We start from the raw sequence: 14,771 nt of genomic DNA on the forward strand, positions 1-14,771 counted from the left end.
CGAATAGTCTACCTAGGCACGTACCAAGGGCCTGTAATGTTTAAAACTACCAAATGCAAAATGTCGTGACTGAAAAATAGGGCCGGAACTAGTGTTTCATCGCTCCTAAGAATATCGTTTAATTCTTGTCCCTGACGGGTGTAGGTAGCGAACTTTGAAAAGGGCGAGCACAATAGATCTATGTAGGTAACAGTGTTACAGATCCAAGCACATAAAAATAAACAAATGTTTGTGTCGTGCGAGGAATCGAACCCGCGACCATCGTAAGTAAGGCGGCGTGCTAAACCGCTAAACCACTGATCCTGTCATAACCTTATTTTAATAGATGAAGAACCTCAAATATAGGGCCCTTACGAAATTGCTTGCTAGTAGGTTATAATTTTTGAAGCGCCTACAATATCGTCGTAGCAATTAATATTGTATTAGTACGTAAAGCAGATTTTTGCTAATAAAAGATTTCAGGCGCATTTTTAGTTTTTGCCATGCCTGAAAAAAAATGAAGATCCGGGACTGATGACGGTAACTTACTTGGGCGGTTTCTCCACCGTCCTGTACTGTTTGAACGCCAGCAACAACCGCTGGATGCCGTCCAGCGAGTTGGGCAGCTCTCTGCCGTTCAGCTCCTGTATCTTGAGCCGGATCCATTCCAGTAGGGCTGATACCAGCCTGCTGTACTCTGTTTTACGGTCGTCGCAGTCCTTGAGCTGGCCGATGATCTGATAATAATGATGATGATGATGATAATAATGGGACAAATCTATCATTCCATCAAATTCCACCCTTCTATCATCGACCGTTGTTTTTTTGAGCAATTTGTATATTAAAATACTTTAATAATTTTATAACCTAATTAATTTACTGTCAAACAATAATTTCCCGGGTTATATGTATATATCCAATGTAATCAGAGGTTTCCAAACCACGCTCTGCTACCAAAATGTTTGGGAAACTACTCTGCTACCAAAATGTTAGGGAAGCGTCAGTCATTTACCTTTATGGTTCTGCGGATTTCTTAGGCTTCAGGGTCTCGAAGGTATCTTCGCTAGCTTTCCAGCTTCACAGTAGGTTAACACAGTTCTAATTTATTTTAATTCACAACACAATGCGCGCGCGCGTCAAGGCCGCTGTACAGTCCGTTTGTTACTAGGTAAGGGAGGGGAAGGGAACGCGCGGGAACACAAACTAACGGACTCTAATATAATAATCTGTGCTTACGATGATACAGGGTAGATTTTGAACATATGTAAGTATTTTTTATTTATTTTTGTGAAGTTCACATACTACAAAATGAAGTCGCTTCCGCTATACATTCGCTGATATCTATTAAACTACGTAACAGATTTTAATGCAGTTTTTAGCAGTAGAGTGATTCAAGAGGAAGGTTTATATGCATAGTACATGTGCCCGTGCGGAGCTGGGAGTGGTAGGTTAGTATTATAAATATAAAAGAGACTCACGTTGGCGATTCTCCGGCCGCTCTTCTGTTCATTCTTCATCCTTGCGAACGTGTGGTAGTAGCTAGCTACGTAAGTCATTACAGACTTCTCGTCCGGACGAGTCGTGTCCACGTCTGAAAGTTGGAAATTACAAATTTAAACTCTAAATATCTTTATTCATGTAGATCTATTACAGACTCTTATGATATGTCAAATCTACCGAATGATTTTGATATGTAATGAAATAGTCCTTACTTCAGTACGTTACATAGTATAAAACAAAGTCGCTGTCGCTGTCTGTCCGTCGCTATGTATGCTTAAATCTTTAAAACTACGCAACGAAGTGTAGAATAAACCCCATAGCCCGACATGTGATACTCTTAAATTTATCACTATTGTTTCCAGGGGGAACCGCGTGGAGGTCAACCTGACATGGTACATTGCAACATGGGTTATTAGTCCACATTACTAACAATTCCACTCCCCGCAGACCATTGAGGTCACCAAACTAACGTGTGACTTTTTTTTATGGATGATAATGTAATGGTGCACCCGCCTGCGCTAACGGTATACGCTGGCGGGGCACCAGTGGAGGATGATAGGATGAGCATGAGGTCAGGTCAGTTAGCACATCGTGACAAATTCATCAAGAATTTATCACGATGGTTTCCAGGGGGAACCGCATGGTCAACCTGACATTGCCAGCAATGAGATCATCAATCCACATTACTAATCCCCTTTTCCTCAACGTGTGACATTATTTATGGATGGTACCACTTACCCTCAGCGTCGAGGAGTTTAGGGATGCCCAAATGTTTGTGTGCCACGTCGAAAGCATGGTTCAGGGTTTCCACGTGATCCTCAGCAGGCACTTCCGCCCACCGGAACAGGTCTGGTCTGGTTAACAAAAACATTTTTAAATACTACCTCACCGGCGCGACTTCCTCTGCATTACTTGACATTTAACATTATATTTCGGCTAATTGACATAATATATTTTTAAATTATCTATACATAGTACAAAACAAAGTCGCTGTCTGCCCCTATGTATGCTTAAATCTTTAAAACTACGCAACGGATTTTGATGCGGTTTTTTTTAATAGATAGAGTGATTCAAGAGGAAGATTTATATATATAATACACAGCTAGGGCGAGAGCTAGTTATGTTATATGTTTGTAACTGTTGAATAAAGATTTATATATCTTATATATAAAATTCTCGTGTCCCAGTTTTCGTTCCCATACTCCTCCGAAACGGCTTGACCGATTCTCATGAAATTTTGTGAGCATATTGAGTAGGTCTGCGAATCGGCCAACATCTATTTTTCATCCCCCTAAATGTTAGGGGTAGTCCCCTAAAAGGTAGGGGTTATTAAAAAAATGTTATGACTATTCAAAAGTGCTTCAATGTAAGTTTATTTGAATAAATGATTTTCTATTCGACGGCCTCGGTGGTTTGGCACACCGCCTTAGTACCGATGGTTGCGGGTTCAATTCCTCGTACGGCACAAACATTTGTATTCATGACTATGATTGTTTGTATCGATCTGGGTGTTTTCTATGTATGATATGTATGCATTTACAAAAAAATATGTATTTGTATCAGTTATCTAGTACCAATAACACAAGCTTTAGCTAGCTTAACTTGGGTCTAGATGGCGCTGTGTGAATTGTCCTGAGATTATTATTATTCTATTCTATTCTATTCTGCAGTTCTAATATTTACCTATGAGCGTGAATAAGAGCATTGAACCCGAGACCAGATCTCCAGGAGTCTGTGAAGTTGTGGATGTTAACGCCGTGGTACCCGCTGGTCTTCCGCTGACACCACAGCAGCAGGGCATCCTTGGCTGACTTCTTTTCTGATGATTCATTTTCTTCATCCTAATAAAACATATATGGTGATTAATACACATTAACATAACGTGTGTAATGTTAAAGGGACTATGGGCAGGCAAAATATAATTAAGAATAACATTTAAAAATTTAAAATAAATGGAACTAAAGCCAGGCTAAGAAAAAGAAAAGAAAACATAGAATTTAATAAAATAAATGAAACTAAAGTCACGTAAAAGAAAAGAATAACATTTAATAAGCAGCCAAAAGAATTGAAAAGAGTAACATTTAAAATTTTAAAATAAATGAGACTAAGCTCAGGCAAAAGAAAGGAAAGAATAGGATTTAAAAAAAAAGATGGATCTAAAGTCAGATATAAGAAGAGAAAGAATAACATTTCAAAATTAAAACAAATAGGACTAATTTTAAAATAAATGAGACTAAGCTCAGGCAAAAGTAAAGAAAGAACAGCATTTATAAATTTAAGATAATTAGGACTAAAGCCAGACAAAAGAAAATAAAGAATAACTTTATAAATTTAAAATAAACGGGGTTAAAGCCAGGCAAAGGAAAATAATGTGAATTGAAAATTAAAAATATATGCGACTAAGGTCAGACAATAATAGAAAAAAAAAATTATAATAAATAAACTTAGACCCTAAGCTCAGGCAAAAAAAAAGAAGAAATAGCATAGAAAATCTTAGCAGAACATGTAAGAAGTTCCAAAATATATACTCACAACGTCTATCTCGATTTCTTGGATCTGGAACCGCAGGATGATGGTCCAGATGAGGCCGAGGATGAGGCGAGGATTCCCGTCCACTATATCCTCAGCGCCGATTGACTCCAGGCGCACCTGGAATCAACAGTTTTGTTAGTGATCGCCCACTGGTCGAAATTCGACATTTTATTTATATACTAGCTGTACCAGTTTATTTTTCTAAAAGTAGTAAGTATAATAAGGAGCAACTTATGCTACCTTTTCTAAAGTAAAAGTAGCATAAGTTACTCCTTATTACATCAGCTACCTGCCAATAGAAGGCCCGTCAAAATCGGTCCAGCCATTTCAGAGATTAGCCGGAATAAACAGACAGACAAAAAGTTTACACTCTTTCCCGAGGAGATAAAAACGATCGCTCCTAAGAATATCCTTCAATTCTTGTCCCTGACGGGTCTAGGAAGCGAACTCTGAAAAGGGCGAGCACAATAGATCTATGTAGGTCGCAGTGCTACAGGTGCTACACATCTGACAATAGCCCAAACAATCCAATAAAAAAAAAAAGAGTAAGAATAACACAGCTATTGAATCCATACAAGTTTGTATTAGAAACGTTTGTTGGGCTTCCTCCAGCTATTGGTGTCACCCACTTCAGTCTTTACATGTTTTTTTATATAGATATACAAATAACGTTTATTCAAATAAACTTCGTCATACTCGTGAACGGGTGCTGCTTGTAGGGACTGGTCTGCTCTAATCACTATGACTGATTTCCTCTTATTAATTGTTTAACCAGTTGGTTATGAATTCAATATTTTTTCTATTTGAGTATTTAATTGAATTAGTGCTAATCGGTGGTTTGTATTCACACACTTAAACTTAAATTGTAAGTAAGAATAAATTATTTAAAAGAGCAACACACAAGTTTCTTGCTTGTTCTTTTTGTGATGAGACAGCATTCCGAATGAGCGGTAGATTAAAAAAAAAATGTTATGACTATTCAAAAGTGCTTCAATGTAAGTTTATTTTAATAAATGATTTTCTATTCTATTCTATTCTATTCTTAATATAACCATTTCTGTATAGTTATTTGTAAACTTTCAAAATTCAAATATTCAAAATTCTAAATATATTAATTTTGTAAATACATACATATTATATATAGAAAACAGCCAGACCGATACAAACAATCATACTCATGAATACAAATGTTTGTGCCGTGCGAGGAATCGAACCCGGGACTATCGGTCGTAAAGCGGTGTGCTTGACCGTTAGACCACCGAGGTCGTCATAAGTATAGTATAGTAATATAGTATTATTGTTTAATAAAAAAATCAAAATATTGTAGGTCTATTACAGACTCTTATGATATGACTCTTATGATATGTCAAATCTACCGTCAGTTCGGAATGATATCGAGATGAGAACTGACAAGAAACTCAGCTCGTATTCTTTTCAAATGAATGTTGTACATGTTTACAATAATACAGATTCATTTAAATTCTAATTTGGGAGAATAGAGTGACCACCAGCATATGCTATTGCAAAGAACAAAAAAATTTAATCATTGTTCACAACCTGAACAGACCAGTCCCTACAAGCAGCACCCGATTCGTGTTTAATATAAATCATTACATAGTATAAAACAAAGTCGCTGTCGCTGTCTGTCCGTCCCTATATATATAGGGACTTAAATCTTTAAAACTACGCAACGGATTTTGAAGCGGTTTTTTTAATAGATAGAGTGATTCAAGAGGAAGGTTTATATATATAAAACAGTAGCTTTTATACCTACACACAAGTATATTAGTGTACACGTATCTTATATCAATTAATTATATTAGATTTCTAGCATCATTAGGGGTGGAATTTATCAAAATCCTTTCTTAGGGGATGCCTACGTCATAACATCTACCTGCATGCCAAATTTCAGCCCGATCCGTCCAGTGGTTTGGGCTGTGCGTTGATAGATCACTATGTCAGTCACATTTGAGTTATATATATTTAGATGTATGTATTTACAAAAAAAATGTATTTAAGTATTGGTATCAGTTGTCTAATGCCAGTTAGTAAATTCATCAGGAATTTATCATGATGATTTCTAAAGTGAACCGCGTGGAGGTTGACCTGACATGGTACATTGTTAGGTGATGGGAGTACTAGTGCACATTGAGTAGCTATGACGTGGTCTGGTGACGCATTCTTATGTAAAATGTGAATACTATAACTATCAGATGGCAATTGTGAGTAGTTATGACGTGGTCTGGTGACGCATTCTTATGTAAAATGTGAATACTATAACCATCAGATGGCAATTGTAAATAGCTATGACGTGGTCTGGTGACGCATTCTTATGTAAAATGTGAATACTATAACCATCAGATGGCAATTGTAAATAGCTATGACGTGGTCTGGTGACGCATTCTTATGTAAAATGTGAGTACTATAACCATCAGATGGCAATTGTGAGTAGTTATGACGTGGTCTGGTGATGCATTCTTATGTAAAATGTGAATACTATAACTATCAGATGGCAATTGTGAGTAGTTATGACGTGGTCTGGTGACGCATTCTTATGTAAAATGTGAATACTATAACTATCAGGTGGCAATTGTGAGTAGTTATGACGTGGTCTGGTGTTTTGAGTAGTCATGCTCACTAAAATGTCCAGACTTGTGGCGGCGTGGTGGGCCGGGTCATTGGGCTCTCTAAAATATGGCCGAGCGCAGTGATGGCTGGCTTATCCGTCATACTCGTGAACGAGTGCTGCTAGTAGCGACTGGTCTGCTCTAATCACTATGACTGATTTCCTTTTATTAATTGTTTAACCAGTTGCTGTGTATTCAATATTTTTTCTATTTGATTATTTAATTGAATTAGTGCTAATCGGTAGTTTGTATTCACACACTTAAACTTAAATTGTAAAGTAAGAATAAAATTATTTAAAAGAGCAACACGCAAGTTTCTTGCTCGTTCTTCTCGTGATGAGACAGCTTTCCGAATGAGCGGTAGCTTAAAAAAAATGTGAGGACTATTCAAAAGTGCTTCAATGTAAGTTTATTTGAATAAATGATTTTCTATTCTATTCTATTCATTACTAACGAACTCTTAGGCGGCGGTTACCACTTACCATCAGGTGGGACGTAAGCTTTACATTTCCGTAAAAACGAGAAGTGTGATACAGCGATACTACAGTCAAAGTACTAGGACAACATGAACTACTAGATAGTCTGAAGCATAAAATGTTTTGTAGTGAAATTACATGGGACAAAGCGTGGCATCTTAGAATTGGGGAATACCATATGAGTACTACGAGTGTCACGTGATAACGTGATGTCCGTGGTGCTGTTCACGTATATAGGTGACAGTTACCACTTACCATCAGGTGGGACATAATCTTTATTACCATTCGTTGAATGTATCATATAGTACAGAGAAAGTACCAGGACAACATAAATTCATAGAAGGTTCGGAGCGTGAATTAATCTTATATATAAAATTCTCGTGTCACAGTTTTCGTTCCCATACTCCTCCGAAACGGCTTGACCGATTCTCATGAAATTTTGTGAGCGTATTGAGTAGGTCTTAGAATCGGCCAACATCTATTTTTCATCCCCCTAAATGTTTAGGGGTAGTCCACACCAATTTTTTTTTTTATTTTAAGGCAAAACAACGTTTGCCGGGACAGCTTGTATATCTATATATATATAACATCACGCTATGACCAATAGGAGCGGTATATTTATATAGTATTAGTATATCTACATAGTACGGATGAGATCTTAGTCGTCACGAATGACTACTCTTTAGGTGTGATATAGACGTCACGTGATAACGTGATGTCCGTGGTGCTGTTCACGTATATAGGTGACAGTTACCACTTACCATCAGGTGGGGCATAATCTTTATTACCATTCGTTGAATGTATCATATAGTACAGAGAAAGTACCAGGACAACATGAATTCATAGAAGGTTCGGAGCGTGAATTAATAGTAGTATATTTACATAGTACGGATGAGATCTTAGTCGTCACGAATGAACTCTTTAGGTGTGATATAGGCGTCACGTGATAACGTGATGTATGTAGTGCTGTTCATGTATATAACGGTGACCACTTACCATCGGGCTATACATTTGATTGTTTGTCGATACAGTCATCTCTAGTTAGTTATAAAAAAAACAATTATTGTGTCAAGCACTAGATGGCGCTGTGTCAATACTGTTGATTTAATAAAAGAAACTCACCTTCGTATGTAAAAAGCTCAGACTCTTGTTGACATTTTCAATCTTGTGGACCCTCATGCGGCCCGTGTTGGGCCTGGGGAGCCTCTCGCCGCTGATGATCTCGAGGAGTTTGAGCAGCCGACGGCCGTCTGCGAGGTCCACGAACAGGTCCTCCACCTCCATACGAGCCTGGTCGAGAATATACAATAAATACATTTGCATCTACCACTAGCTGTGCCTAGAAGTTTATACGCTACTAGCTACTCGCTCCGACTTCGGTCGGGTGTACATATATTATATATATAAACCTTCTTCTTGAATCACTCTATCTATTAAAAAAACCGCTTCATAATCCGTTGCGTAGTTTTAAAGGTTTAAGCATACATAGGGACGGACAGACAGCGACTTTGTTTTATAACTAGCTGTACCCGCGACTTCGTCCGCGTGGAAGTAACTTTATCTTTCTAAAATAAAAGTAGCCTAAGTTACTCCTTATTACATCAGCTACCTGCCAATAAAAGTCCCGTCAAAATCGGTCCAGCCATTTCAGAGATTAGCCGGAACAAACAGACCGACAGTAAGATAGACAAAAATTGTAAAAAATGTTATTTTGGTCTATGTACCGTATTTATATTCATATATATGTAGTAAAAGACGGTAATTTCAATATTACAAACAGACACTCCAATTTTATTTATATGTATAGATTTATTTTATAACGATATAATGATAACAATGAAAGTACCAGGACAACATAAACTTACAGACAGATTATCTTATATATATAAAATTCTCGTGTTACACAATGTTAGTTACCATACGACTTGACCGATTTTTCTACTTGTATAATGTGAACTTACAAGGATTGTTTAAAAGAGCAACACACAAGTTTCTTGCTTATTCTTCTTGTGATGAAACTTTCCGATAAGCGGTAGATTTAAAAAAAAATTGACTATTCAAAACTGCTTAAATTAATTTTAATTTTAATAAATATATTATTTTATATGCACATGCAGTAATATATTAAAAAGTAATCGGCTACTATCTATTTTTCATACCCCTAAGTGATAAGGGTTGGTCACCCCTAACATATTTTTTAATATTTCGGAATTTTATTTCTTTAATATAGAATTAAAAAATACATACAACCCTAACTTTCACCCTTCTATCACCATCTGAATTTTTTTAAAGCGATTTTAATTCATATAGCAAAAGTTTGCGAGGTCAGCTTGAAAGATTTTAAAAAAGATAATTTTAGGACTGACCTTCTGCAGAAACGAGTTGATCCATTTCGTGAAGGTCTTCTTCTGTATGTACATGCGCTCATCCTGGAGCGCCTTGATGCGACCTTGCTCGAACTTGAGGGTGTCCTCCCGCTGCGTCATGTTGGTACGCTGCTGCACTGCGGTCGCGTAGCCGCCCGGCTCATACTGCGGCCCTGGTAACACGCCAATCATCACGTCAGCATTTTATAGGAGGCAAACGTGTTTGCGGCAGTCAGTGAACAATATAGGGCTCATATTGCGGCTCTGGTAGAACACCAATCATCAGATGAACATTTTACAGAACGAGGCAAACTAGAAAACGAGCTTGCGGCAGTCATTGAGCATCACAGGACTTACACTGCGGCCCTGGTAGTATAGGAATGATTAGGTCACGATTTTACAGAACAAGGGAAAAAAGCTTGCGGCAATCAGTGAACAATATAGGGCTCATATTGTGGCCCTGGTAGAACACCAATTATCAGGTGAAAATTTTAAACAACTAGGGAAACGAACTTGCGGCAGTCAGTGAGCATCACAGCGCTCATACTGCGGCCCTGGTTGCATAGGAATCATTTATTAGATTAGCATTTTATAGAACGAGGCAAATGAGTTTGCGGCAATCAGTGAACATCACAGGGTTTATAGTGCTGCCCTGGTAGGACACCAATCATCAGGTCAGCATTTTATAGAACGAGGGAAACAAGCTTGCGGCAGTCAGAGGTCATCACAGAGCTCACAATGCGGCCCTGGTAGTACACCAATCATCAGGTCAGCATTTTATAGAATGAGGGTAATAAGCTTGCGGCAATCAGTGAACATCACAGGGCTTATACTGCGGCCCTGGTAGCATAGGAATGTCAGAGGTCATCACAGGGCTCACACTGCGGGCCTGGTAGCACACCAATCATCAGGTGAACATTTTATAGAACCAGGGAAACAGGCTTGCGGAAGAGAGTGAATATCACAGAGCTCATACTGCGGTTCTGGTAGCACAGGAATGATCAGGGCAGCATTTTATAGCTATGGATCCAAAGGAGTCAGTGTTGACAGCAGCTTATCAGCACCAGGAGAATAAAGGACAATTAGTGGTCAGTCATACTACAGTATTGTATTTTTAATATCTCAGGACAATTCACATTGTCATTTAGTCCCAAGGTAAGAACTGCGTGTTATGGGTGACGACCTCGGCGGTCTAGCGGACCAGCACACCGCTTTACGTCCGATGGTCGCGGGTTCGATACCTCGTACAGCACAAACATTTGTACTCATGAGTATGATTGTTTGTATCTGGGTGTTTTCTATGTATAATATGTATGTAGTTACGAAAATAAATATATCTATGTATTTGTATCAGTTGCCTAGAATCCATAATACAAGCTTTAGCTAGCTTAACTTGGGTCTAGATGGCGCTGTGTGAATTGTCCTGAGATTATTATTTGTATATTTTGTTTTGTCAGCATTTATTGCTGGGTTTTTATGCTTTGCGGTGTATACCACACTTACGGGCCAAAACCAAGTAAGTACAATGTGTGTGTGTGTGTGTGTGTGTGTCTGTGTGTGTGTGTGTGTGTGTGTGTATGTGTCTGTGTGTGTGTGTGTGTGTGTCTATGTGTGTGTGTGTGTGTGTGTATGTGTGTGTGTGTGTGTGTGTGTGTCTGTGTGTGTGTGTGTGTGTGTCTGTGTGTGTGTGTGTGTGTATATTGAGAACCTTTTAATTTAAGAGACAGGTGTTATTATTATTACTATTTTTATCCAAAAATTCTCATCTCCCCTCTTAAGGAGAGGAGATGGCAAGCAGATTATTATTATTATTATTATTATTATAGGTACTAGACAACTGATAGAAATATTTACCTAAATATATTTTTTGTAAATACATACATAATATACATAGAATGTGGGATACCATACCATGTCAGGTTGACCTCCACGCAGCACCTCCACTTCTGGAAGCCATCGTGATAAATTCCTGGTTAATTTGCCACAATGTGCTAACTGACCTGACCTCATGCTCATCTTATCATCCTCCACTGGTGCCCCGCCAGCGTCTACCATTAGCGCAGTCGAGTGTATCATTAAAAAACATTTCATCACATGATCAACACAGAATTTTCCCTCCAATTTTGCATAACTATATTCCACTTACCGTATCGTCTACTAGGTTGGTAGTCCTGATAGGATCCTACACTAACATTGCTCAGCTGACGCTGCATTTTGTGCACTCTCTCATTAGGTTGGCAACACTGTCCACTATATTCACTTTTATTTACACTAATCTACTCTTTGGTTCTTGTTTGTGCCTGTCAATTAGCAATAGAGTTTTTAATTTTTATGCCCAATTTACACTTAGCCCGAGTGGGCAGGGAAGTGAGCAGTGCGAGAATGGAAACACTTCCCATGCCATTGGCGCTGCCACTCGCGCTGCCCGGCGCTCCCTCGATTGTCGGTCTTTCGTGCGCGAGTCAAAGGACTGGCAGCGCGAGTGGCAGCGTGTTTTTACATTCAGCCCTCTCGCTCAGTTGTCGCCCGGTAATATTTCCGGCAGCGCGAGTGGCAGGGGAAGTGGCTGAGTGTAAACGTAGCAGCAGATTACCCGCGATTGCCCGATTGATTGACGCGCAAACATTTATTTAAAAAAGATTTATTTATTACTCTTTAAAAAAACTTTATTTTATGTATTTGGATATAGAAATAATTAATCTAAATATATAACTCAAAGGTGACTGACATAGTGAACTATCAACGCACAGCCCAAACCGCTGGACGGATCGGGCTGAAATTTGGCATGCAGGTAGATGTTATGACGTAGGCATCCGCTAAGAAAGGATTTTGACTAATTCTACCCCCAAGGGGATAAAATAGGGGATGAAAGTTTGTATGAAACTTTGTCAATTTTAAACCGATCGGGCTGAGACTGCATGCATAAAGCCACTATGACGTAGGCATCTCCTAAGAAAGGATTTTGATAAATTCCACCCCTAAGGGGATTAAATAGAGGATGAAAATTTGTATAAATCTTAGATTTTCGACTGATTGAACTGAAATTAAAGATTGGAGCTATTATGATGAAGACGTTCGCTTAAATAGGATTTTGATAAATTCAACCCCCATGGGGATGAAATAAGGGATGATGCAGGATGTAAATGTATTAGTATAAACCTATCAGAACCTAACGGAACGAATAAATTAAGACGAACAAAATAATATTTATTTTGATGTATATACATCAAAATAAATATTATTTTTTTCTATATATTATATCCGCGATATGAATCATTATAGCTTGTCATTTTTTTAAATCGTTAACAGATTGTAGACACTGCTAATTACAGAACATGCTTATTGATAAGATATCAGTTGATTTTCATTTAAAACTATCTTTTACTATCAAATTATACCCAAAAGTGACAAAATGTAATTATTGTGAAATTACAATCGTTACCTATATATATAAATAATTTGTTCACTGGTGAGGTAATGGAGTGATTGGTTTTAGGGTACAATGGGACTGACATGTACTTAGATGGTACAAAAGTCCCTAAATTTAAAAAGAAATTAAAAAAAAAAATGTATAAATAAAAATGTAGATATACCAACCTACATTTTTTTTATTAAATACACTAGAATAGAATAGAATAGAAAATCATTTATTCAAATAAACTTACATTGAAGCACTTTTGAATAGTCATTACATTTTTTTAATCTACCGCTCATTCCGAAAGCTGTCTCATCACAAGAAGAACGAGCAAGAAACTTGCGTGTTGCTCTTTTAAATAATTTATTCTTACTTTACAATTTAAGTTTAAGTGTGTGAATACAAACCACCGATTAGCACTAATTCAATTAAATACTCAAAAAGAAAAAAATATTGAATACATAACCAACTGGTTAAACAATTAATAATAGGAAATCAGTCATAGTGATTAGAGCAGACCAGTCCCTACAAGCAGCACCCGTTCACGAGTCTGACGGATGAGCCAGCCATCACTGCGCTTGACCATATTTTAGGGAGCCCAATGACCCGGCCCACCACGCCGCCACAAGTCTGGACATTTTAGTGAGCATGACTACTCAAAACACTAGACCACGTCAAAGCTACTTACAATTGCCATCTGATAGTTATAGTATTCACATACTCCCTAAAATATGAGCGCAGTGATGGCTGGCTCATCCGTCATACTCGTGAACGGGTTTAACCAGTTGGTTATATATTCAATATTTTTTCTATTTGAGTATTTAATTGAATTAGTGCTAATTGGTGGTTTGTATTCATACACTTAAACTTAAAAATGTAAAGTAATAATAAAATTATTTAAAAGAGCAACACACAAGTTTCTTGATCGTTCTTCTTGTGATGAGACAGGTTTCCGAATGAGTGGTAGATTAAAATAATGTGATGACTATTCAAAAGTGCTTCAATGTAAGTTTATTTGAATGAATGATTTTCTATTCTATTCTAATCTAAAAAGGAAGACAAAGTCGTGTGAGATACTTAGTATGTATTAGCGGAATGTTATATAAATAAACATATATTGTTATACCTACAGTATGCAGTTCATGTAGTCATAAAAACATGTGTAATACAATTAGATAAGGTACATAATCCGGTGTATACACCAATCATATGTGAACACAACACCAAACAGACGTGCACTGATATATAATTTATATATATATACTAGCTGTAACCGCGACATCGTCCGCGTGGAATTTAACTTTATTTTTCTAAAATAAAAGTAACCTAAGTTACACCTTATAACATCAGCTACCTGCCAAAAAAAGTCCCATCAAAATTGGTCCAGTCATTTTAGAGTTATTATTAGCCGGAACAAACAGACAGACAGACAAAAGTTCTAAAAAATGTTATTCTGGTGTATGTACCGTATTTATATTCATATGTATGTAGTAAACAACTGTTATTTCAATATTACAAACTTATGTATAGATTGCAGAAACATTCAGAAGCTATTTATGATATAAGAATTAAGATTCTTTCGTTATCTTTTGCATGCGTTATCTTTTTTTTATGCTTCTATAATTTTATTTATATGTATAGATGTACACCCGTGCAAAGCCGGGGCGGGTGGGTAGTGTACATAAACATTAAAATTAACAAAGTGGTGAATCAATTAGATCAAATCCAGGCGATCGAATGAAGGTCGGACAATGCATACTCTTTTTTTTTGTAGATGATAATGTAATGGTGCACCCGCCTGCGCTAACGGTATACGCTGGCGGGGCACCAGTGGAGGATGATAAGCATGAGGTCAGGTCAGTTAGCACATCGTGAT

The 14,771-nt window shown here is 37.5% G+C and overlaps 1 protein-coding gene across 1 annotated transcript in view; it reads right to left on the bottom strand.

The window, feature by feature from the left end:
• The window catches only part of LOC131840784 (spectrin alpha chain, non-erythrocytic 1), a 119,132-nt gene extending 107,416 nt beyond the window's left edge, over nt 1-11,716 (bottom strand). The window contains exons 1-8 of the mRNA XM_059188983.1: nt 11,627-11,716; nt 9,481-9,653; nt 8,237-8,404; nt 4,012-4,128; nt 3,163-3,320; nt 2,218-2,333; nt 1,458-1,570; nt 529-716 (exon numbers count right to left, since the gene is read on the bottom strand). Coding sequence (XP_059044966.1) covers nt 529-716; nt 1,458-1,570; nt 2,218-2,333; nt 3,163-3,320; nt 4,012-4,128; nt 8,237-8,404; nt 9,481-9,653; nt 11,627-11,693 — 1,100 coding nt within the window. The 5' untranslated portion in view covers nt 11,694-11,716. The remainder of the gene's footprint in view (nt 1-528; nt 717-1,457; nt 1,571-2,217; nt 2,334-3,162; nt 3,321-4,011; nt 4,129-8,236; nt 8,405-9,480; nt 9,654-11,626) is intronic.
• Nucleotides 11,717-14,771: the final 3,055 nt, after the last annotated feature.

The sequence above is a fragment of the Achroia grisella genome, unplaced genomic scaffold (assembly GCF_030625045.1).
Source record: "Achroia grisella isolate CSIRO2021 unplaced genomic scaffold, CSIRO_AGI_Agris_v1 utg149, whole genome shotgun sequence".
NCBI classification, from domain to species: domain Eukaryota; kingdom Metazoa; phylum Arthropoda; class Insecta; order Lepidoptera; family Pyralidae; genus Achroia; species Achroia grisella.